The 26,347-nt window shown below is 40.8% G+C and overlaps 1 protein-coding gene across 2 annotated transcripts in view; it reads right to left on the reverse strand.

Moving 5' to 3' along the window:
• The window catches only part of LOC111147346 (carboxypeptidase, vitellogenic like), a 127,604-nt gene that overhangs the window by 91,613 nt on the left and 9,644 nt on the right, over positions 1-26,347 (reverse strand). The window contains exons 1-3 of one of the 2 annotated variants that reach the window (XM_022503346.1): positions 14,013-14,063; positions 13,458-13,646; positions 5,508-5,626 (exon numbers count right to left, since the gene is read on the reverse strand). In XM_022503346.1, coding sequence (XP_022359054.1) covers positions 5,508-5,626; positions 13,458-13,635 — 297 coding nt within the window. In that variant the 5' untranslated portion in view covers positions 13,636-13,646; positions 14,013-14,063. Of the gene's footprint in view, positions 1-5,507; positions 5,627-13,457; positions 13,647-14,012; positions 14,064-26,347 lie in introns of those variants that run through there. The other variant, XM_022503347.1, reaches the window with a different exon arrangement.

The raw sequence follows: 26,347 nt of genomic DNA on the forward strand, positions 1-26,347 counted from the left end.
TCCAGCACCCTCTACTGACAAAGCTTAATATCATGCTTGCTATGCAGAAAAAATATCTGTAGCTCTGTTTCCTTGGAGCAAGTAAAAGGATAGAATTTGGAGCTAGTTCCAGTGGTCAGAAGATGTCACAGTCACAGCCCAGAAGTACGTAGAAGAGGCTCTAGTAGTTATTTAATGCTATATAGCATGTGGCTTAAGACAATAGGAATCAATCATTCTCCCGTACTTTCTGTGGGTCAGGAATTTGGGGATGTCTGGCTGGATGGTTCTGGCTCAGGGTGTCTCATGAAATTACAGTTAAGATATCAGCCAGGACTGTAGTCCTCTGACTGGGCTGGATGAACATCGTCCAATGTTGGTGCTGTCTGGTGGGAGAGGACTTTCTCTCCATAGGGATATGCCCACACAGTTGCGTCAGTGTCCTCCCAATGGCCTCTGGCTTCTCTCAGCGTGAGTGATCCAAGAGACCAAGGCAGTACTACTCTGCCCTTGAGAGTAGCCTTGGAAGTCACCCACCATTGCTTCTTCTATAGTGCATTGCTCACAAGGGCCAGCCTTGATTCAATATGGCAGGAGCCCGTCTAGAAACCAAGGTCACTCTTGGAGTCTGCCTACCTCACCCTGTCCCAGCCTTGCTGACTCCTCAATATGATATTGATCTTCCTCAGTCACCAGATACTCAGATTCCAGGAATCCTAGCCACTCTCTCGGCCAGAGGAGCAGGACGGGGCCCTTAGCAGAGGGCCAAAGGCCTAACTCTCAAGGTCTCTGGTTTGGGTTCCATAATATTTGAGGCAGACTATCAAACAAATCATCTATATTCCCATATCTACGAGACAAATTCAAATACAGGGTATCTTTCTCCAGAGGGAAGAATTCTAATTATAAAAAGAATAATCTCTACACCTTTCTATCTTCTTAAATTGGAAAACCCCAGTGTCACTTTGTAATGTCTTTACCCAGTAGCAATGAATCCACATGCTTCGCCGGCATTCAGCGACTTCCGATTTGGAATGGCCTCCTGGTCTCTGCCTTCTTTAATCTCCCACATCGTGACTGGTTTAGTTCTGCTCAGTATTTGTATTAATAACAGGAAAACTAATAATGATAAACACGATGATAATGAGATAATAGCAATAGAAGTTCTACTTACTACGTGTCAGGTACCAATCTGAGGCTTTCCCACATTCTCTCATTTGTCCCAAAACTGTTGTCAAGTAGGTATCTGAGCCTCACATTTGTCACACGGAAGCCAAGGATTTAGACAAACTTGACTAACTCAAGAGCTATAATGTTAATGATGCAGTCTAGCACCTTTCATGGCCAGTTTTCTCAGGATCAACGTACAATGATCAAGAACAAAGATTTCTCCATCGGAGGCCTAGTTTTAAATCCAGGTTCTGCCAATTTCTAGTTGGGCCGTTGGGGGCTAATTATTTAATCTCTGTAGTCCTCTTCATCTATTAAACAAGGATAATAATTCCTTCTTCATGTGGTTATTGTAAGGATTAAATAAGAAAATGCACAGTGTTTAGCACATAGTCAATGTTCAATTAACAACAGTCATTAAAATTGTGACATTTTTATTGGCTTCATTATACGTCTTCTCCCATGAAATAAAATGCCTGTTATTTCTCTTGCATATTGTGTCCCCACTGCACACCAATTTCCAGCTCTAGAATCCATTACACACTGATCTGTATACAATAACAGGGGAGTCTTGCAGAAATAACAGGAAGACAAAACTAATTTGAGAAACAGCACCCCCCCCCCAAAATATTCAGAGGATATGACAAGGTGGCATCCTTCCTGGATCTCTTATTTTCTTTACCTTCAATTTTTGTAAAGGGTCATTTCTCTCCTGATTATAATCTCAGCTGCTTCCCCGTGGCAGGAAATGAACTAATCTTTCTGCCAAATGAAAGGAACTCTTCCCCTGTCTGGGTGATCTGATCACCGCTTCTCCTTCTCATTTGCTTTCTCTACTTCCTCTCAAATGGCCTGTTTCATTATTTACAGCCCTGGGCTTGGCAAGAATGGTTGCTCTGGGGCCCCAGATGCCAGTGCTGCTTGGGGGCTCCGCGGGTAAGGAGGGCTCAGAACCGTCTATCCTGGCTGCCCCATGCTGACAGTTGTTAGGGTACCATCTTTTCAGCCTGCCTGTTTCTCCTCTGAAGCTGAGCCTGTCACTTCCAATAGAACACACTGTCCTCGAGCATCTTCTTTCCTGATGCCACAGCCTTGAGTTTATGTCTTCTGGGATCATCTTAGAGCATGTTTCGGGCTATAGTCCTGGGCCCCAAAGAGCATCACCTGGCCAGGGGATGCAGAGGTAGGTCTTCAGTTAATTAAGCAGGGGTGGGGGGGGTGGGAAGACCCCAGCAGCCCAGTCACTGTTTAATGCAGTGAGGGCTCAGATGTCAGTCTGGCAACCAGAAGAGGTCACAGAATCTAAGCCCATTTCCCTGACTGGCTTTCCAGTCCTGCTGCACCACCCATGTTCTAGAGGAAACCATACCCCTGCTCAGAGGCAAGAGAAGAAATGATTTGAGTCTTTGCTTTGTTTTCATTTGACCACTTCCCTCACCATTAATTCCTGTTTTCATAAATCTGGGTTATTACTGTTGGAGTTTCAACATGCAGAAGACAATGGGGAACTTCCTGGTATCAGAAACAGCCACTGAAGCAGAAGAGAAAGTAGGAAATGGGATTTCTCGGGGCTAAGGGAGTCAGAGAGCTCTGGGGAGACGGAGCCCCAGCAGGCCTTAGAGGAACATCGAGCAGGATCAGGAAAGCTGACCCCATAGGCCACATTAGGTCCATGTTCCAGTCCTCGCTCAGATGGGTGCATGGGACAATACACCACCCCCATGTGTACCAGTTTAGCTGCAGGAGGTGTTTTTCTCTGGATAAAGGGGTGTGGATCACTTTGGGTCCAGGAGCACTAAAAACAGGACAGTGGCCTGTAGGCTGGAACCAGGGCTTCTCAGGTATAGTCCACCTGGTAATTCTATCACTTGCTGGCCTCTCCCACTTTACAAGTCAGAGTCTCCGGGGGGAATCTGGAGATAATTCTTATACACAATAAACTGTGAGACTCACTGAAAGAGAATATACCAAGAATCACAAATCTAGACAAATTCTTCAAGTATCCATTTGGCACAGAATCAGGGCCCTCCCTCCAAAGGGGTCCACGTCGAAATCCCCAGATTCTGTGAATAGATTAAGCCACATGGTGACTGGGAATTAAGGTAGCTGGCAAGATTTGGGGTCACTAGTCAACTGACCTTACAATATGGAGGTTACCCTGGGTTATCCAGTGGGCCCAATGCTATCACGAGGGTCCTTAAACGTAAAAGAGGGCAGCAGAGGACAAGAGCCAGAGAAGGTCACATGAACACGCCATCGGCCAGGGTGATGCAATGTGAGAAGGAGTGAGCCTGCTTGCCGGTGCAGGTTGGGAAGATGGAGGAAGGAGCCATGAGGCGAGGAGTGTGAGCAGCCTCTAGAAAATGCAAAAGGCAAGGAAACAGATCTTCCCTGAGAGCCTCCAGCAGGACCATAAATCTGTCAACACCTTAATTTGAGCTCAGTGAGGCCTATGTCAGACTTCTGACCTGCAGAACTGTGAAATAATAAGTTTGCAACGTTTAAACCACCAAGTTTGTGGTAATCTGTACAGCAGCAATAGAGAACTAATACAAAGGGGTTCATGACAAATGCCTGTATTCAATGATATGATATTAAAAGGTGTAACATCAAAAATGCACATGCAGGGACCCCTGGGTGGCTCAGTGGGTTAAAGCCTCTGCCTTCGGCTCAGGTCATGATCCCAGGGTCCTGGGATCGAGCCCCGCGTCGGGCTCCCTGCTCAGCGGGGAGCCTGCTTCCTCCTCTCTCTCTCTGCTTGCCTCTCTGCCTACTTGTGATCTCTGTCTGTCAAATAAATAAACAAAATTAAAAAAAAAAACAGATATAATTATAGAAAAAAATGCACATGCATAGTGTGGTTTATGAAAGGCATAAAGTTAAGAGATTCCAAGAACACACACACGAAAAATTTCTACCTGTTAGAATGTGCTCATATTGCTAGGCTTCCTTTATATCGATTCTGTTTAAGACAGTTGTCCTGGATATTTGTATGTTTCCATCACTGCTTCTGAAGATCCATTCTCTCCTCTGCTCTGTGCTCTGGTAGACCGAGCTCCAAGAACTGGACTCTCTCCCCCTCTGGTTTCCAGTTGTGTTCCACCAGGGGGAAGAAGGAGCAGGAGTCTGGAGGGCACTTAGGTCCCAACATGGTACCCATACAACCCTGAGTGTGAGTTCTCTCCTTTAACTTTGTGCTCTACACACCCGCACTGGGTGACAGCCTGAAGACTACTATGAGGCCTACCAAAAAGCATCTGGAACTCTTTACCAGTTCTTATGTGCTTCCTCCCATCCACAACTACATGGTCCACTTCAGCAGAGGCCATGGTTAAGAAAGCAGAAATGAGAAGTCAAGAAAATACAACCCAATCGCACCAATAAAAGCCATTTAATTTGCTTTAAACTAGAGTAAACAATCTTATAAATGCAATGCAGCTCTATGCAAATCAGATGCAAATATAAATACTACCCTCCCTAGGGATAACTTTTTCTTTGTTTCCTCTGGTTTCTAAACCAAATCCAATTTGGAAAATAAAAATAGAAAATGATCCTGTGGTGTGATAAATTTATTTATGCATCTCAGCACCTCTACCAATCTTCACAAGCCCCTCCCTACCAAACAGTACCCATTAGCCTAAAGTGATTTGTTCGTGCTGAAGACTTGTGTGCCATCACTAAGCACTAAGCAAGACTGGTGAAGTATAGGAACATACCCAGCTGTGTATGTATATGGGCCTGAGAAAGTGAGTCATCTGTGCTCTAGAGTTCCATCCTAGATCAGCAGTCCTCCCCACCTGTCCCTGCAAAGTCTGCCAGAATAAGTTCAGTTCTCTCTCTCCTGTGTTCCCACAGAATACTACTCAGTGGGTACTGGATGTATGAAGGGGTGAGTACAAAAATAAGAACTGGTACTACAAAGTCCGTGGACAGTGGAGCCATGGAAATCCACCATCAATTAACTTAGACGGGCATTACCTGTGCATTTTGGGAATCTCCCCATCCCTTATCATCCATTGGCTCCCGACCGCCCATTCTTGCCCAAGGTATTTTTAGAACAAAATGACAACAGAATGATTTAAGAAGACCATGGCAGGAAGAAGGTGGTAATGTGACTGTTCTGCACAAGGCTGCAAGGAATTTAAAAGTTGGACCTTCCCTGCAAACATTTGTTTCCTGCACATAAACAGGAACACCACACAGAGTCACTGGCACTTATTTTTAGAAAAAAAATCTAAAAGATGCAAAAAAAAATTTTTTTTAAAAGTACATTGTTTGTAGGCTAACTTGTCTGCTCTGGGGCAGCAACCCCAGCCCCTGAGGATTAGTGTCCTATGAGGGCGCTCTTGCCCACCTACCTGAGCCGGGAAGAACCAGAAGAAAAGGTTGCTGTTGTAGGTCTTATTCACGGTGAGGTAGCCAGCATAACTCTTCACATTCAAACCTGGGAAAGGAGGGACCAAACTCTTTCTTTTTCCTAGTGGAAGAACAAATTTACCCAAGGATTAGAGAAATGATACAATGTTAGCCAGCTCCATCTCAGCCCATCTTCTCCCTCCCAGCGGCCAGGGCTGGGATGGAGTGAAGAGAAAGGCTACCAGGAGACTGGCACAAAGCTGCTTACTGTAGCAAATTCCAGCCCGCCCTGGTCCATTCCACATATTCGACATTCACAACCTAGCCAAGGACAACTGACATTTTTAAACTTTTTTTTTTGGGTCCCCAAATATAGTTTATGAGCTATAATAAGATATATATATATATATATGTGTATATATATATATATATATATATATATATATTTTTTTTTTTTTTTTTTTAAAGCTCCACTCTAAAAAGTAAATCATGGTATTCACATTTGAGCCACTGGGAAGGCCAGGGCAGAAGTCACCCAATCCCAAAACATGAGGCAGTTGAAAGAGAAACAACACAGCTATGTAGCTCAGCCTCCGGAAGGCCTATATTCTCCACACTCTCCTTATCATGAAAGCAAAAGGCCTGCCACTTCCATTAAGGGAAATGGGCTGACGCATGTGGGCAACGGGGAAGGCTGGGGAAGGTAGGGTGGGGCAGCCAGTGAGACTAAGGCTGACCTCGTGGCTACTCGGAGGAAGCCAAAGAGTACAACAGGATGGTTGTAAAGGGGAGAGGTTGTGGCTTTTTTATGGCACCAAAGGGACAGGGACAGGGACAGGGAGGGGGAAAGAGGGACTGCTCAGATAGCTTGAGGACACCCAGAAGTATACAAAACTTAAGTATACAAAAAAATATACAAAAAATCTTAAAAAAGATTTTAATTATTTGTTGGAGAGAGAGAAAGAGAGAGAGAGAGAGAAGCAGACTCCTTGCTGAGCACAGAGCCCCACAGATCCAGGGCTCAATCTCAGGACCCTGAGATCAGGACCTGAGCCCAAACCAAGAGTCAGATGCTCAACTTCCTGAGCCACCCAGGCGCCCATAGAAGAGCTAACACTTTAAAGGCAACAGTACTGAGGGCTTTATGTTATGCAATAGGTGTAATTATTGTTCCCCACTTTACAGATGAGCTGAAGCTCAGAGAGGGTAAGTAACTTGCCAGAGATCACACAGCTAGTAAAGGAGAGCTGGGAGGCAAACCTAGCAGTCAGGCTTCAGAGTCTGCTCCTTCTCTCACCCTGCTATGCTGCTTCTTGACCACAGAGTTAGTCAGAAAGTATGGGTGGCAGGGGAGCAGAAACAGGAACAGTGATCAGGAACAGAATGGAGAAGAAACAAGAAAGAGACGGCAGTGTGTAACTGAACTGAAAGAGGGGTCTGGGTGAAGAGAGCTTCCTTAGTGGTGACAAAGCAGGTGTCACCAGTAAAAACTACTGATTCAAGAAAAGCTATTTATATCTGACACATATTAAGCTTGGCAGAGAGGAAAACATCAGGAAGCTTGGTCCTGATTCACCCATGACACCAACTAAGCTGTGAAATGCACCTGCTCATCAGGAACAAGGAGCACCTGGGAGCAGAGGCGATGGTAGGACAAAGGCAGGGTCTCAACGGCAGTTTCCAGACGGTCCTGCTAAGCTAGCAGAACAGGAAGAACAGGGGTTTCTCAATCGGGCAGACCTAGGTCTGTAATTTTAGCCAGACTATCTGACAAGTTGCTTTATCTCTCCGAGTCTCTCTTTCCTCTTGTGCAAAGGATACTGATTTCCTCCCCCACCCCCACCCTGGGCTTTCCACAAGGATCAAATGAAGAAAGCTGCACGTAAAATGAGGGTTCAGGGGGCTCCTGGGTGGCTCAGTTGGTTAAGCCACTGCCTTCGGCTCGCGTTGTGATCCCGAAGTCCTGGGATCGAGTTCCACATCAGGCTCCCAGCTCCATGGGGAGTCTGCTTCTCTCTCTGACCTCCCCTCATTCTCTCTCACTCTGTCTCTCTCTCAAATAAATAAATATATAATTTTTAAAAAATGAGGGCACAGGCGAGGGAAGAGAATATCATCACTAGCCCATGGGCCACCCCACCTGCAGTCTGGAAGACTGCTTTTTTCTGGCTTAGTCCGGCTTCCCTAGGGAAGACTGCGTAACTCAATCCAGCTTCTCTAGCTCTTCCCAAAGAGATTTAGCCTTCTCTGCCAGAAAAAGGCAAAGAAAAGTGAAGTGATCACCACAATGTCTAGTAAACACCCCTCCCCCATACACAGTTACATTTTTTTTTCTTATAATGAGAACTATATTTAAGATCTATTCTCTTAGCAGCTTTCAAATATGCAATATGGTATTGTTAACTATGTCTACTAATAATTATTACTAACTACTACTAACTACTAACTAATATGTCACTATACTGTACATTATCATATCCCCAGGACTTAATTTCTTTTATAACTGGAATTTTGTACCTGAAACACTTTTGACATATTTTCCCCCGAACTATTAATATTCTCCAATCAGATAACCTCAAAAAGGAGGAGAGAGAACTGGAGATGGAGGGGCTGAGAATAAGTTAAGATGTGAATCACAGAGAGGTAAGTGAGCAGGAGAGGATTTGAGAAAGAAGACAAAGAAAAATGAGGAAGGTCGAAGTAGAATGAGAAAAAGGAAATATGTAATAGAAAGGAGCTAAAGGGAATGGAAGATGGGAGAGAGATGATTGAATCAATGTATCTCTCTGAGGCCAGCCCAGCACAAGGTCCACTGGCCTGCTCTGAAAATGACTCCAGTCCTCCCCCGGCCGTCCTTTACTGAGGCTTCCAAAGATGTTTGTCTGCTCCCTTTTACTTACTCAGGTGCATTCCCTGCTTTCCTTCTAGCTCAGGAACTACTGGAAAGCAGGGAAATTGCCTTGTTTATCTTTGTATCCACAGGGATGCTGACTTAAGAACTTAAAGACATTCAATACACACTTTTTAATGAATTTAGTGAACGGATGAATGAATTGATAAACTAAAACCCGGCAAACTGACAACACAGTAAGATGAACATTTTTCTACAAAAATCTGCTAAAGAAGGGAGCCTTATGACAATCTTAAGAATTTAGAAGAACTTTTCCCTGGCCCACAAAAATGTGTTTCACCCCGTTTCAATTTTTAAATCTCCTTTAACAAAATCATGGTAAAATAATTGAAAGTTCTTTCAACTAAAATGATATTTCATATTTTCAAATGTTCGGGTTATCCTTCCAAAGCCTACTGATGAAACGTGGAAAATAAACTCCCAAGATTTTAGGAGTTTCTTACTTCCTGCAACCATGACTCACAATACAAATGTTCAAAACAGTTAAAAAAAGGAAAAGGTTTTCTTTGAAGTGATTTCACTTCCTCCGTATTATTTACTGCAGTTACCAATGTTTGTGATATTAACACTTTGAAAACGATAGGAGTGTGACCAAAGAAGGACTTGAACTAGCCAATCAGAATGTACCTCACATTTACAAAGACTCCAGTACAAGACAAGACACTGCCAGACTGTAAGTAATAATAAAGACCTAATAAAAAAATAGTCTTTAAAGTTTGTGAGAAGGCAGTATCTGTAAATATTTTAAAATTTGCCTCCTTTATTCATTTTGTTTTAAGGGTTTCCTCTAGCTGCAGAGAAAGTAAACGTGCAATTACTATTATACAAAACTAAACCAGCTAATTGGGAGATTAAAAAAACAAAAAATTCCCTTGTCTTTTTGTGAATTACTATCTATCTCAAGAATGTTCCATTGTGATACTAAGACTCACGTTCCTAAGGTTTTGACGGACTCAATAAACAAAAGGGATTTGGGGGAATGAGCTGACCATCTGTCCAGAGTTTCCTGAACTTTCAGTAAAGCGGATGAATAAAATTATCTTTAATTATGTTATCAGGACTGCATTTGAATACCCAGATGTACCAGATTTTGGATTAGCTACTTAAAATTCCATTCAAAAATTCTGACTGTGTAACAGAACTTTAGAAAGTGACATTACATCAGATTTACTATTTTAGATGTTGTTGCTCATCCGATGGTGAGCCATCAGACTTGGCCCAGAAGGACAGAGGATGAAAACTACCCCCACCCCCAGGGGCTTTCTCTGGTACTGCTCATGACCACAACGGTGAAATGCTTCTAGGCAACAAATACAGGAATGGGGGGATATGGACGGTTTCTCAGATGGGCTTCCCCATATTCTTTTGACTTGGTTCTTCCAGATGTGATACAGACACACCACCACGGTCACTTTCACCAAATGCCTCGATTGGAACTGCTTTCCCTAGTACATGCACGTCCTTCTATATCTGTCCAAATCTCACCTAGCACCTTCAAGTCTGGATCTAGTCACACAGTGCAGAGGCTCATACCTCGGGTTCTGGAGTCAGCAGAGATAGATAGCTTTTAATTCTACCTCTGTCACTTACTATCTTTAAACAACCCTGACCAAGATACCTAATTTTCTGGGCCTCAGTTTTCTCATCTGTAAAATGGGAACAATACTTATATCTTCTTCACTAGGGTTGCTCTGAGGATTAAATAAACTAAGGTGTGGGTAACACCCATGTTTGGCACATATTCGGGTCTAAAACTTAAATTGTACAAATATTTATCTAGTGCCTATTACATATAGAAACTGTGCTGGGGGGGGGGGGTGCCTGGATGGCTCAGTTGGTTAAGGATCTGCCATCAGCTCAGGTCGTGATCCCAGAGTCCCGGGATCAAGCCCCATGTTGGGCTCACTGTTTAGTGGAGACACTGCTTTTCCCTCTGCATGCTGCTCCTCCTGCTTGTGCTCTCTCTTTCTCTTTTTGTCAAATGGATGGATAAAATCCTTAAAAAAAAAAAAAAAAAGAAAGAAAGAAAGAAAAGAAACTATGCTAGGTCCTGGGCATATAATTATTAAATATTAGTCATTTGTTATTTTGACTACTATACTATTACTGTTTTCTGTACTATACCAACCAATAGGATAGCCTTCTTCTCAAAATTTCCATTATGCCTACCTTGAATGTAATAATTTAGCGGTTTAGTACTCACTGCTTTATTCCTTAATTGTTTCATGTGTGTGCATCTGGTCACATCAGAAAAGCACAAGTGTCTTGGGGCATCTGGGTGGCTCAATGGGTTAATTGTCTGCCTTCAGCTCAGGTCATGATCCCGGGGTCCTGAGATTGAGTCCTGCACCAGGCTCCCTGCTCAGCTCTCTCTCCCTCTGCCTTCCCCACCCCTCGTGTGCTCTCTTTCTCTCTTAAATAAATAAAATCTTTAAAAAAAGAAGGAGGAGGGGCACCTGGGTGGCTCAGTGGGTTAAAAAACCTCTGCCTTCAGCCCAGGTCATGATCGCAGGGTCCTGGGATCAAGCCCCATATCAGGCTCTCTCCTCAGTGGACAGCCTGCTTCCCCACACCCCTCTCTGCCTGCCTCTCTGCCTACTTGTGATCTCTGTCTGTCAAATAAATAAATAAATCTTTAAAAAACAAAAATTAAAAAAAAAAAAGAAGGAGGAGAGCACAAGAGCCTTAAATAAAGGAAAATAAATTGTAGCAGGCATATCACAGAGAAGAAGTCAGAAAATTTGAGCCCTAAATGCATCTCTGGTACTCTTATCTGCATTTCCTTAGGCAGTTCATGTAAGGTATTAAAATCTCGAATTCCTCATCTGTGGATTGGTAGGGTTGGTTATGAGTATTCAACTCTTGTTCAGCTCTAAACTAAATTATTTGCTTTGATTTCCTGTTAATGAACATAATCTAAGTCATCACTCTCCACTTATTAAAGAATCCAACATGAATGCACGTGATTCATTTTGGTGGATTTGGATATTTATTCGCCTCTTCATATTTGTCTCGTGATATGAGCCTGAACTATTTCCACATCAAGTAAAAATGAGTCTTTTTTTAAAAAAGGACTGACTACATTCTCTGACTACATCATCAAATATACACTAATGTACACTGACCACACTATCAAAGTTTTTCACCTTTTCTTAGAAAAAAGATAATGAGACATGGAGTCAGTATGTATGTCAGAAAAAGACATGTCACCAGGACTCAAATGCAACCCTTAAGATACAAGAATGTGTTGGTTTTAAAGGAAACAAAACAAACAAAGCAAAACAAAAATGATGATATCCTATTAGCTATGAGAAAATTTCAAATGAAGAGAAGTTGCTTTATTTTAAAACTTCTTAACAGAGTCCACATGCTTATTTTGGTCTTTAAAATGATTATTTCCCTAAAATATCCAGTATCACTTCCACACATTCTCCTGCTATCAATCAACCTACCAGCCTCACAGCCATTAATTCAGTTTTCCCTCCTGTGATGAGAGATAAACTTTAGTCCTTCAAACCAAACACCTCCATCTATGGGCCAGCCGCCATGTTGCTCATCTACTTAAAGAAATTACTCCTGGGGCACCTGGGTTGCTCAGTCAGTTAAGCTGACTCTTGATTTCAGGTCAAGTCATGCATGATCTCAGGGTTGTGGGATTGACCCGTGTAAGGCTCTGCCCCTGTAGACCTGTGTAGAGTCTGCTTGTCCCCCTCCCTCTGCTCCTCCACCTGCTCTCTCTCGCTCTCTCTCTAATAAGTAAATAAATACAATTAAAAAAAAAAAAAAAAAAGGTAAGTACTCCTGAAATAGTTGCCCCATCCTCTCCTGGATCATTTCTATCAGCAAACACATGGTCTCTTACTCTCTTAAAGACCCTTCCTGACCCCATAGCACCCTCCAGCCACCACCCCATTTCTCTGATTCCTTATACAAAGAGCACCTCAGGCTAGCTGCCTATATACTATTTTATAGTTCAGGAGCCTACTGATGTCCAGAAAGATTAAGTAATTTATCTACACAGTGATTTACTTAAATATAAAGAAGCATTAAGAGCAGAGACATACCATAAATTTCAGTCTCTGATGATACCAAATAACACCTCTTTCCTATTAATAGTAACAGAAAAACCCTCAATGTCTAAGTAAAAACAACTTGCAAACACTAATATTTAGGGGAAAATTTACAGGTTACAAAGAGCCTTCATGTGCATTTTCTCCTCTGATTCTTAACATCACTGCAACGTGACTAAGTGATTATTTGTCCATCTAGTTAAGGAAGAAACTGAGGCCTAGGAGGTTTGGGGAACTTGCCGGGCCAAGGGGCCCAACATGATGCCTGTGGTCATAGAGAGGAGTGAGGTTGTTTGGGTGTGAATCCTGAATCTACCAGCTGGTGTCCAGCTGACTCTGGCAAGTAACTGAATCTCTTCCTGCTTTAGTGTTTTTGTGTGTCAAATGGGTACAGCTCCCTGGGCTGTGGAGATGCTTACATGAGTTTATGTAGAATCCTTTGAACCAGTAACTGACATATATCAAGTTCTAAGGTTAATATTCAATTCATTAGGGGCGCCTGGGTGGCTCAGTGGGTTAAGCCTCTGCCTTCAGGTCAGGTCATGATCTCAGGGTCCTAGGATTGAGCCCCACATGGGGCTCTCTACTCAGCAGGGAGCCTGCTTCCCTCTCTCCCTCTGCCTGCCTCTCTGCCTACTTGTGATATCTCTCTGTCAAATAAATAAATAAAATCTTTTTAAAAAAATAGTCACTTCATTAAGTGTCCAGCTGTGGACAGGCACTATGCTATTTTTTTTTTTTTTTTTATAAATAGAACTGTTGGGCCTCCACCACTAGATAATCTGTCCCTGACAAACTCTCATTTTAGCTCAAAATTCTGATAACATAGGACATCAAACCATTAATATTTGAAATAAAACAACTGAGTATAAAACCCAGAAGGTATTTTGAATCCTGTAAGATGACTGCTTTAAAAAAACAAAAAACCTGTTGAAAATTTACCAGTGGTTTTCTGATTTTATGAAACTTACCTTCTGCAAGTTTTCCAGCTTCAATGTAGGAAGTAAGAAATAATGGCTCTCCTACGTCTCCCTCATGTGGTACAGAAACCCGAGCTTTTTTGTATATGGAGTGAAAGAGTCCATCACTACCAGGGCTGAACATGAACATGGTCACCAAAATAGTCACCTTCCACATGGCACCAACCATTCCCTCTAGTCCTAGGAGGAAAACGACAAATGATTCTGAAGAGTAAATATTGACCCAGGCCTTTTATATATAAGACCTTCATTTATTTCATTCAAAAAATAGGTATATTGAAAAAAAGAAAAGTATATTGTGTGTGTTAAGCACCTTGGATACAACCTGAATAAAACAGACCCAATCCCTGCTTACCCCAAAGTGGGCAGTCTAAGGGAGAAGGAGGCACTATCCAGGTTTATATTTGTATTTCTAAATATAGAGAGACAATTTCTATTTCTAAAACTATGGTCTGAAAAGTAAATTTAATGCAGGATTAGCTAAAACTTTAAGACGACAGGACTCTGTAACTGATCACCAGATGAGTGGTAGAGACAGTTACCTACCACAGGAAGGGAGAGGATTGAGAAGACTGAAAGAACCCAGGAAGGCCTTACCAAGGTCGCAGATGTGCATAAAAGGCGGGTGGAGCCCAAATGGGCGGGAGAAATGGGGAAGGCATCACTGATGGGTGGAACAGCTTGAGCAAAAGGGAAATATGAGTTGTCCATGGCAGAGAAATTTTAAAAATTTAAAACAAACAAAATAGATTTCCATTTACCTCTTCTCTCTCTACAAATCATAAACTTTGCATCCGAGAACAAAAAAAGAAAGAAGGAAGAAGAAGGAGGTCCTAGGACTATCTATAGGTCCCTGTCCCTATAGCTACCTGATAAGTAAACTCAAGAGCTATGCCTCAAACTTTATGAACACAGCTTTTTAAGGGTCTTCGAATCTGATGTTTGTCTAGAGTATTCATCTCAGCTGATAATAATAATAATGGCTTAAAATTATATGATTTCCCTAAACTTGTACATAAACATATAATTTGAATTTACAATGGGCTTTCCCATGTGTTTCCAGCTGATCTGAATATCTTAATAACCCGACCAGGAAATCAAAAGTGATTATCACCAATTTTAGATAAGGAAAATTTGACTCAAAGGAATGCCTCATCCTAGGACATGCGGAACCCAGTCAAGGCCAAGATCAGGTTAAGGTGAGTCAGGTGAACAGGCAGGGCTGGACTGCAACTTTTTCTAAAATTTTGATGTTTTGTTTATCATGTATTTTTTTCTTGCATTAATTTTGATTTCCCCCCCCAAACATTGCATTAAAATACTCTGTATCATGGTTACTGAGTTTTTTGGCATGCTCTTAAATTTTACCCTGGGCAAAGGCCACACCTGATTCACCTTAATCCTTAATGCTAAGAATTATGATCCTACATCAGTACTATTATTACTCTGCCTTACTACTATTTAAGCATGATCCAAAATCTTAGCTCTAAAGTCTAAGTAAAGTACACGAAACAAATAAATACTTTACTCACTCAGGTTTCTGGATGTAAAAAGAAATATACAATTATGTGAACATAATGCCTGCTTTGGACTGTTAAAATGGTGCTTTAAAATACCATGCCATTAAAACATCTTAAAAACACAAAATATATAAAAATCTATTACCACGTGCTTATCATAACCCAAACTGGCATAACATGAAAATACTGGTTGTAACAAATTTTAGACACATTTCCCCAGTAAGATAGACATTTACCATTATAATTTGATCAAATATACAATGCTTGTCAAATCTTTCATGATTGACTTAATAGAATTCCCCATACTTCATGTAAACAAGCCCAACCAAATACAATCCGTAGCTAAAAAATGGTTTTGCCTATAATAAGGAACAAAATGAATTTAAAACCTGAAATTAGTCCCAAGAATCCCAAGAGTAGTGACCACTATGGAGCTGATAAAACATTTTTTAAAATTATGTGAACTTGTTACACTGATGTTTTAATAACATAACTACTTTCAAGGAATACTTAAAATCAACAATCTTACTCTCTAACTGGTTCAGGAAAAAAAAAAATCTGTGGAAGCAAAAAATTAGGGGAAGAAGCTCTTCCAGTAAGAGTTTTTGGTTTTTTTTTTCCTGGCGGCAAGAAACTAATCAGGCCATCTAATTTCTCCCTCTTCCTGTTGCAAACCTCCAGCTCCCTTTAATGGAAGTCATTAATATTTAAATAACCAGGGCAGTAACAACACTTCCCTTGTAAGCAGATGTTGACTCAAAGATGTTAAAGGAGGAAAGAGGTAAAACTCATCTTGTTTTAATTGACATACATCTAATACATAAAAGTAAGAGTTGGGTCAATTTAGTAGATCTCATTAACATTTAATCAAATAACTATTAGAGTCATGGTTTCTCATGCCGGTGAATTAAAGCAACAACATACTTCATTTCATAATTCTCATTTAACCATCAGAATTCCTGAACTGTGCTTGGCTGTCCTCTCTCTTTGTGAAAATGAGAGCTATTATCATGAATGGAGAAGTGTTGTTTCTTTTTTTTCTTAAATTCTTCTCAAATGTTTTCGTTTACCCTAAATTAGCTCAAATCTTGTTATGTATTGAACATGTATTGAGTACTTTCTAAACAAAACACCCTGTACTAGAAGCTATTGCCCAAAGAAAGTGAAAAAAAATTATTAGCGATACAATTTACCATGTCTATATGAAATAATATGAAAACATTGATGCTATTTCCAGTTCAAATATATCATATTGAAGGATTCAGGCAAACTGTTCCTTCTAATGTTTAGAAACATAAAATCTAAGTAAATACAAAGCAATATTGGCAGAATTAAATAAGCTAAAGGTCAAAAGCATATGATTTATTGAAATTATCTTACTAAACCTTAAATATTACAGTTGGAAAACTTATGTCCAAAGTACGTTTTTCTACAAACATAGCTATTTAACACAGTGATCCTTAGAATAATAAAAACTGTCAACAATGTAAACAATTTAAGAAAAGTAAGTTGTTGTACACCAAAAAGATGGAATTATACACAGCAATTAAAATGATAAGAATATTTTGGAAAATATACTAAAATATTAGGTAAAGAAGAGAAGGCTATTATATTGGATATATGGTAGTTTCTCTAATTAATACTTTTTTAAAATTTCTAAAGTGTCTACCATAATGACTCTTATAATTAGAAAAAAAAAAGTTTTCGGTTTTGCTTTTTGTTAAGATAAATGAAGCAACTGATAGACATGGCAAAAAAATGCTTGTTCCTTATTCCTTGTTACTACCTGGTTATGACCTCTTGCGTTTCCTAGGAATAAGAGTTCTGTTTGTTCTTTTAGAATACATTCTTCTTTCTCTAACATTCTATGAGGATGTGTCTTAATCTCCTAGAGCCATAGAACATCAAGACTCAAAGTACACTTTCTCTTTGGCAAATGAGAAAGCACTGCATAAATGTGAGATGCTGTTATAATAATAATTCCTATAATTATATTGTATTTAATTCTGCCTGGAATCGAGTCTGTGAAAAATGTGCACATAGTTGGTATTGGCAAATATCTGTTGAACTGATGTGTCTAAATAATGAATCATATTTTAGACAGATATGAGATATTAGAGATTCATGTGGCTTAATTCTTTCATCTTGGAGACTAAAATTGGAGCCAGAGAAGTACATAAGTGACTTAAGATTACACCACTGGTGAGTAGCAGGGCCAAGACTCAAAGCCAGGATCTATTTATGGCTCTACATCAAATCTGATTTCCACACTCCATCCTTGGTTACAATTATATTCAGATATTCTGTTATTATCTCAATAGATAATTAACAGCCTGTAACAGTCTGAAACCCCTTTCAGAGATCATTAGAACATGCAATAAAAAGTGACAAATGAATAAGCAGAAATATTAATAAGTCAATCTTCCTGGAGAAATTTGGTTTTTAGAAACAGACACTAATCCAGTTTCTGCCAGCTCATTCATCGACACTTCAGTGAGACGGTGACTTCTCTGGGTCCCAGTCAATGTGTTAAAACCAGTGGTTACCTTTCCAGGAGCTTTGAGAGCTCAATGTTCAACAAAGCCATTGTTAAAAATTAAATTTACCATTTAATAAGCCCTCTTTAAAAACCTAAGTAATAAATACTCAAAACTCATCACTTCATAACTATTTACTACATTTTACCATGACTCCAGGGCTATGGTTTTTGTATGTGATGGACAAATTCCACAATGGTTTGCTACAGTGTATTTCTTTCCAACTCTGTGTTCAGGAACATCTTGCTGGTATCTTGAAATCAGCCCTGGTGGGAGTATTTACACCACAGAAATCAGCAAAGATTCCCACCCCCAGAGAACTGCTTTCTAAAGATTTATCCATACACGGTGGTCTCGTATTCCTAATTTACAAAAATGAGCTGGAAACTACTTTCCATCACACTCCAATTCCAATTGAAATAATCAGCAGAAGAGACAAAGGGGAAAACCCTGCCAAGTTGTCCTAGTGTTTGAAAGCAACCATTAACAGGTCAGATATGCAAGCCTTCTGGAAAAGAAACCTGAAAAAGCCACTTTTCGGAAACTGTGTGTTCTACCGATGAAGAAAGATCAAAAACAAAAACTCCAGAATGAGGACAAGGAAACAAAGCGTCCAGCCACTCTCTGTTCTCTCCTTCCCACTTGCCTTTTTTATATGATAATTATTCCAACCAACAGATAGGAATTGCTCACATAATAAATGCTGTACCTGCAATAAAATAGCTATTTGGATTCCCCTGTCCATATTTAACTGGTGTTAGTAGCTCCCAATGTAAAAAAAAAAAATAAAAAAATAAAAAAATCCCCAAAACAAAACAAACAAAACAGGCCAATTAGTAACAGACATTTCCATGAAATTTGCAATAAAAGAAAGGTACGAGAAAGTGGTTCCTCTACTCTACAAAGATGTAAGTACATCTCGAGATTATTTGAGCGTATCCCAAGCACCCGAATCCTATAACAGAGCTATTATGCAACCTTCCACTAAATACCAATTCTAGCTGTTTTGCTAAAAGATTTCCATGCAAACCAGTGTTTTATTTGTTCATTTGGATAAACAAAACTTCAACTAAATAAGCCTTTATTCTGAGGAATCCTCTACTCATTTTCCTTAAGACATCATTTTAATTTCTCAAATTGATGTTCGAGCGCTCTTTCCCCAGGAAAGACAGAATGCCAGACACACCAGGTGAGAGGTGATAGGCAATCTTCTGCTGAGGGGGCACTGAGAACATGCTCATCTCCTTCTCCCAGACCACTCCTCTGGCATCAGACAGGGGCATCTAATCTTGCTAATGACTCAGTCATTCCCATCTCTGCCATCGTATTTTTGGACTCATAGGAAAGGGAGATATGTGGCAGGTAGACAATGAAAAGAATCAAGAAGAGGAGGAATAATATCATCTGACTTTACCTCAAAGTCTCACTCCAGCGAAAAGGAAAATTTGAATGGGGGTGGGAAGTTAGAGTAGACATGTCCCAAAATGTTAGTAATGGCTTTGAAACAGAAAGACATCCTTATGAGGCCTCATCAGTAATAGCTACCAATCACTGAACATTCTCTATATTCAAGGAAATGTGCTAATTGCTTTATATTCTTATTTCTGACCTTTCTGGGGCAGATAGTGTTATCATCCCACTTTAGGGATTTGAAGCTGATCCTCAGAGAATTTATTTTATATATATATTATATATATAATATATATATATATAATATATAAATATATTAATATATATTATATTATTGGCCCAAGTTCACACCACTAATAAGTGGTAAAGCAAGGAGTTAACGCCAATTCTAAGACTATTCTATAGGCCCAATACCAGCATCTCCCAAAATGTGGACCAGAGTCCCTCCTCCTTATTCAGGTAAATTTGGAAATATATTATATCCCTACAGAATTAAATTATTATGTTGCTAAGAAGTTCTGCTCTTAATCAACCTGTTAAAACTTTAGCCCAGTATTTCTTAAACCAACAATTTTTCTTAAAGATTTTTTTTTTTTTTTTTTGAGAGTGAGAGAGTGAGCGAGAAAGAAAGCACAAGTGGGGGGAGAGGCAGAGAAGAAACAGGCTCCCTAGCACCCTGGGATCATGACCTGAGCTGAAGGCAGACAGAGAATTGACTGAGCCACCCAGGCGCCGTCCCAAACCAACAGGTTTTGATCAGGAAATGCTTCTTATTATTGTGTAATATCTAAAAATTTTATGTCATGCACTCTGTGGCCTTTATTTATTCAACAAAACATGGTGGAGGAACATGTATATCCTGGGCCCTTCCTGCTGGGCTAACACTTCATGTAGGGTCTGGAAACATCTCTGGGTAGAGCCCTCCTTGAGGAAACAATGCAAAGGCCCTGAGGTGCAACTAAGTTTTGTTGTTGGTTGATGGGAGCACAGTGACTGAGGAAGGAAGTGGCAGGCACATGATGAATTCAGAGGGTGGTCAGGGACAAAATAGGTAGAGTTTTAGCTCTATTCATATTCATTAGCATTAGGGAATAATACAGTCTACTCAGAATTGTGAAACGGGAAATGATCACTCAGGCTGCCATCTAACAAGTGGACTATGGGAGAATAAGGATGGAACCAGGAGGCCATTTAGGAGGATGATGTAATATTCTGGGAGAGATGGCAGAGGCTGGAGGCAGGGGGTATCAGGGGAGTGGTGAGACGTGTGAGCTACGTTTTGTAGGCAAGCCTACTGGTATTTATTTATAGACTAGCTATAATGGCTGAGGGAAGGAAAAGAAGTAAGGATGACTCCTAAGGTTTGTTTGTTTGTTTGTTTTTTGTCCAGAGCAACTTCATGGATTGTTATGCATTGAATTGTGTACCCCCAAAAGAAATGTTAAAGCGCTAACCCCCAGTACCTCAGACTGAGACCTTATTTGGAAATAATGTCTTTGTAGATGTCATCACCGGATGAGGTTGAGACTTTAAGACAATGTAATTGGTGTTTAGCAAAGAAACATAGAAAGGAGAGTGCCATGCAAAGCCAGAGAAGACGGCCATGTGACACTGGGGGGCAGAGACTGGAGTGGTGCATCTAACCGCCAGGAATCCCCAAGGATTATGGCAAACACCAGAAAGAAGAAGAGTCTGCTTCCTCTCCCCTCCTACAGGTTTCAGAGGGAACATGGCCCTGCCAACACACTGATTTTGGATCTCTATCTGAGATAATAAATTCTGATGCTTTAAGCCCTCCCCCACCACCCCGTTTGTGGTCCTTTTTATAGTAGCCCTAGGAACTAAGACATGGATAGTGGGACCAATATCCAACTGGAGGTTGGGAAAACTCTGGGAGGAGTCAGGATGGAGGGGGTAAAATTTGAACCATCAACAATCAAATGGGAAAGAAAAGCTAAATTGATTTCTTATCGAGGTATGTTTGGCATTATTATAAGCCAGGCTCTCTCACAGGACCCTCTGTGAAATATTAGCTCAGTAAGATATTAATGGATTGTTTAAAAGATTTTTTATTTATTTATTTGACACAGAGAGAGAGATCCCAAGTAGACAGAGCAGCAGGCAGAGGAGGGGGCGGGGGGAGCAGGCTCCCTGCTGAGCAGAGATCCCAGGACCCTGAGATCATGACCTGAGCTAAAGGCAGAGGCTTTAGCCCACTGAGCCACCCACGTGCTCCGATATTAATAGATTTTAACGGGACAAAAGTTTGGAAAAATTTGGGTTAAACAAACTTAAACGGGCTTCCTGGTTCCAGAACATCTCAGAGCCTTTCATTTATTAATGGGCAACATGTGTTTATCTGACTGTGACACTATTCTTAGAGAGATCCTGAATCCAAAGGTTTACGTAAGACATACCCAGATGAGGACACTAAGTCCCAGGTTGAACAATTTCTCTAGTCCTGGGTTAATTTTCTCAAGCCCCCACTTAACTATTATAAACAGTAAAGCTGGAATTTGAAGCCAGATCTAGATGATTCTGAAGTCCATGTATTTTACAATATATCACTGTGTAAATGACATAAGAAAACATGCCTCCATCTAACTTTTTTTTTTTCTTAAAGATTTTATTTATTTGACAGAGAGAGAGAGAGAGATCACAAGTAGGCAGAGAGGCAGGCAGAGAGAGAGAGGGAAGCAGGCTCCCGGCTGAGCAGAGAGCCCGACACGGGGCTCGATCCCAGGACCCTGAGATCATGACCTGAGCCGAAGGCAGAGGCTTTAACCCACTGAGCCACCCAGGCGCCCCTACCTCCATCTAACTTTTGACAAAAGCAGAATTCTGGGTAAACGGGGTTATCTTGGCATTTGCAAAACCTACAGGTGCTAAAATTGCAAGTGATTTAAGGGTGTGTTTATCTACAATGCAGTGAAAATCACATGCCCAGAGAATGCTTCATAATGGATTTCTAGTATACGTCCTTCAGTTTTGAAAATGATTTTTTAGGGGTGGCTATACATATATACCAGATATATCTTTAGGGAGGTAAGAGATTGTATTACATTCATTTAACCACAGAATACTTCATTCTTTTTTCTTTTTATTTTTAAATATTTTATTTATTTGACAGAGAGAGTGATCACAAGTGGGCAGAGAGGCAGACAGAGAGGGGGGAAGCAGGCTCCCTGCCTAGCAGAGAGCCCGATGCGGGGCTTGATCCTAGGAACCTGAGCTCAGGACTGTGGCCAAAGGCAGAGGCTTAACCCCTGAGCCACTCAGGTGCCCCCAGAATACTTCATTCTTAAAAGAGAATGAAGGACAAGAACTTGTTCCTGAAAACTAAAAATAAGGTGGGAGCAATCTCAAGATTTTGATAAAAGAGTGGGACAACAAAGACACACAAATCTCCTAGAAAATATAACTAAAAGAAAAAAGGGCTTAAAAATAGAAAAAAGATCATTAATTAAGAGATTGCGTCCGGCAGACCAACATCCAACTAATGGGGGTTCTAGAAAGAGAAGAGAGGTACAATGCAAGGGAGGAAATTATCAAAGCAATAATACAAAAACATTTAGCAGAGGTATAGACATAACTCCCAGACTTAAAGGGACCACCAAGTTCCTGGATCAAGGAATGAAATGACTCAGAAGAGTTTCCAGAAATAAAGAGACTGTCATTAACTTTCCAGAGAGAGAAAGAGAGATACCATAAAAGAGTATCAAGAACCAAGATGACATTAAACTTTTCAATAGCAGCTAAGAGATACTGGGAAAACATGCCTTCAAAATACTAAGAGGAAAATAATTTTCAAATTAGAATTATATGCTCCGCCGAACTTTCAAACAAGTGTGAGGATAAATTAAGGGAAACTTGTAAGGTTTCTAACAAACTAATTCTTACACTACACGACTCAGGAAGCTACTGGTAGATATTTTCCACCAAAACAATGATAAAAACCAAGAAAAGGAAAGACAGAAATTTCATGACTAGGGGAACTAATGCAGAAGAGAAATCCAAGATGACAGCTGTGCCTGGAGAGCCACCAGTGTGGGTCGGAGCAGTAAGACAGAGCAAAGATCCTCAAGAAAATAAAAAAATATGCCTACCACACAGGTTTTCATAAAATATCGTATCTGTAAGGATACTACAGTTCTGTCCATAGCTTTGGAAGAAGTCCTGATAATGTCACAGAAAACTAAGCAATCCAAAAAGAGGAAGCTATTCTCTCAATGGAGAATATAAAACTGTACAGGAAGGCAATGCAGAGTATACTACTCGGCTCAGCAGTGAGTCATACTTGCATAATAAAGTAAGCATCAGACACTGACTTAGCAACAACCAGATATTCCATAGCCATTTGAACAGGATGGGGGGCAGGCAAGTTGGGACATCAGGTAAGAGTGTTAAATTCCAACCTTGATTAATAGGAAGTCCATAGGAAATATCTCAAATTGAGAAAAACACACAACTCTTAAACCAGTAAGTCAAGAAATAGACTATGCAGATTACTTAGAAATTTGGAGTTAGATAACAGAAGAAACAGACAAGATCAGAGAAAACCTTACAGATAAGGGAAGGGTGGGGAGTGATGGTGAAGACACTAAAATTTTTTGTGGTGAGAAGTGTAATAGGATTTGGATTTTTCACCTACATATGTGAATTATGTTGACAAAAATCAAAAGTAATCAAGAAGAACCCAAACACCCAACTTAGTATCTTCTTCCCTAAACATGTTCCTACTTCTCTATTTTCTGTCTTTGTTAGAAATATTCTCAAATATTCTCAATTCTCAAATTGCCTATATTTTAACCATATCTCTCAGTTAAGCTGAGAGTCTGAATAAAGGTGGGAATTTGGGGCACCTGGGTGGCTCAGTGGGTTAAAGCCTCTGCCTTCAGCTCGGGTCATAATCTCAGGGTCCTGGGATTGAGCCCCACATCAGGTTCTTTGCTCGGCGGGGAGCCTGCTTCCTCCTCTCTCTGCCTGACTCTCTGCCTACTTGTGGTCTTTTCTGTCAAAAAAAAAAAAAAAAAAAAAACTTAAAAAAAAAAAAAAAAAGGGTGGGAATTTTAAAAAAGAAAACCACAGGCCGAAAATGACATCACTTAGGCCAAGTCCCCAAGCTAGGGCTTAATGCATAGTCTAACTGCAGATTCAACCTTTCCCAGAAATACAGTCTTCATTAGTCAGTCAGGAATTTTCTGATGGGTACCAATGAGTCTGCCACAGGGGTCCTCTCCACCCTCCCCCTGGGAAGATGAGGTCATCTGCATGATAAGACCCTTCGCTTTTCCCCCTGAGAGAAAGATGAACAATCATTTTCTTTTACTAATAACTTTCTTGCTCCACCCTCCTATAAAGACCTTCCTTTTTTTTTTTTTTTTTTTTTTAATGGCGCCTCAGAGATTCCCCTCTACTGGCTAGATGGAACGCTGCTGATCCAATTCAGAAATCACTTGATAGTCACCAGCTAGATCTTTAAAAATTAAAAAAAAAATTTTTAAGTGGGAAAGGAAAGGAAAGGAGAAATAGTCTCAAAACACTGAAGCTAGAAACCCTAGATACTTTCTTGATTTATCTCTCTCCTTGCAGCCGTCCGGCAGCCAATCAATCACCAACTGAATCTCTTAATTGTCTTTCAAATTTGCCCTCTCCTCCTTAGCACTACTCCCAAGTCCTAATCCAGGTCCTTATCAAGACTGGCTTGGACCACTGCAAATCTCTAAGCCATTCATGACCCTGACCTTAACTCCTAGTTAGATGAATTTCCCCACACTCTTCATTTGCTGTTGCCTTTCCTATTTTCTTGGGCCAGGGTTTTAGACCTTTTCAAACTCTGTTGCATGGCAACAGATAACCAAGACACAGGCAAGATATCAGCATAAAGTAGGAAGTGGATAAAAGGCAGGATGGAGCCGGAGAAGTCAATAGATGGCAGACTGCAGAGAGCCTGGAAGCTGTTCAGAACCTTTATCCTCTAGTGAAGAAACTACTGAGGGCTCTGTATCTTGTAAAGAATATTATGGCCATAGTGTGAGGATGGATTTAAATGAGAAGAGAGAAGGCACAGACACCAGTTAATGGAGTTTATAGTAACACAGAACTAAGACAAGGGAGGCTAAATCAGGTAAAGGCAATAGTAAAAGTGTGGACAGGGCAGACTTCATTAAATAATTTGAAGGTAAAATTAGCAGGACCTTGTGAATGATGGAGATATTATACGCTGAAATAGAACAGAACCTAGGATGATTCCCAGATCTGACTTACATGGCTGCGGCAGATAGTGGTATCATTAACTAAGAACTCCCACTGATGTAGGAAAAGATGTTAGGGTTTGAAGCTGACAGCCAAGGAAGAATTCTTGAGACATCTTTGGTGCAAAAGGTGATTTTATTAAAGCACAGGTACAGGACATGTGGGCAGAAAGAGCTGCCCCGGGGTCATGAGGAGTGACCCATTATATACTTTCAAGTTGGGAGGGGGTTAGGGATAATAAAAATCTCTAACGAATTTTGGAAGCAAGGTTTCCAGGACCTTGGAGGGACTAGCTATTGTTCGGGAAAGGTCATTTATCATTGTCTAATAAAACCTGAGTCATGAGACCCTTCACATGTGTATTGGTGGGTCATATGCTTGGAGGATGACTGCCAACATGTACCTTGGAGCGGGGATTGGGGGGGTGATGGGAGGGTAGAAATAAAGTAAGTTCCCAAAGGAATTTTTGTATGTTAAAGTAGACTTACAGGATCCTGGGGGACTAAAATTGCCTTTTGCCCTTAGCAAAGTATTAACTCCGAGGCAGCTGAGTCCCTAGAGGAATGTCACTTTGCCTGTTTCAAGGACGTGTCAATAGACTATAGATGACAAGCAAATTTAATAATTTTTCTTCTGCCTTTGTTTCCCACATCACCACTACTCGATTTCGCCATGCCTGCAACTAGCACGAGTGCGCTAATGGGTGTGCATGTGTGTACATATGGGCACGCGCACGCACTCGAGCATATGAAGGGAGGAGTAAAGAAATCTGAGAAAATGAAAATCAGCCCTTCTGGTAATCACATAGCAATGTTCCCAACAGAACAGTGACAACATTTCTACATGCCCAAGGCCACACTGCAGCTGCCAAATGACTGACAATCCTTTGTTCTGGGCAGTTCCTGCTTTCTGAGCGATGTGTCCCCAGTCCTACTTTGTTGCTCCCACCTCCTGAAGCAAGACTGCTGTGATAGTTGCTGAACTGCCTTGAACACCACATCCCCCCACCCCCACTTCCCTGATCCCTCCTTTGCCTCACTCAGCACAAGGTCAAACCTTTCAGAGGTCTTGTCCTATGTCCCCAGTCCCTTGGGTATATGTCCTCCTTTGCTGCAGGTAAGCGAATAAAATTAATTTTGCATCATTATAAATAAAGAGA

The sequence above is a fragment of the Enhydra lutris genome, unplaced genomic scaffold (assembly GCF_002288905.1).
Source record: "Enhydra lutris kenyoni isolate GAN:26980312 unplaced genomic scaffold, ASM228890v2 scaffoldscaffold16, whole genome shotgun sequence".
Taxonomy (NCBI): domain Eukaryota; kingdom Metazoa; phylum Chordata; class Mammalia; order Carnivora; family Mustelidae; genus Enhydra; species Enhydra lutris.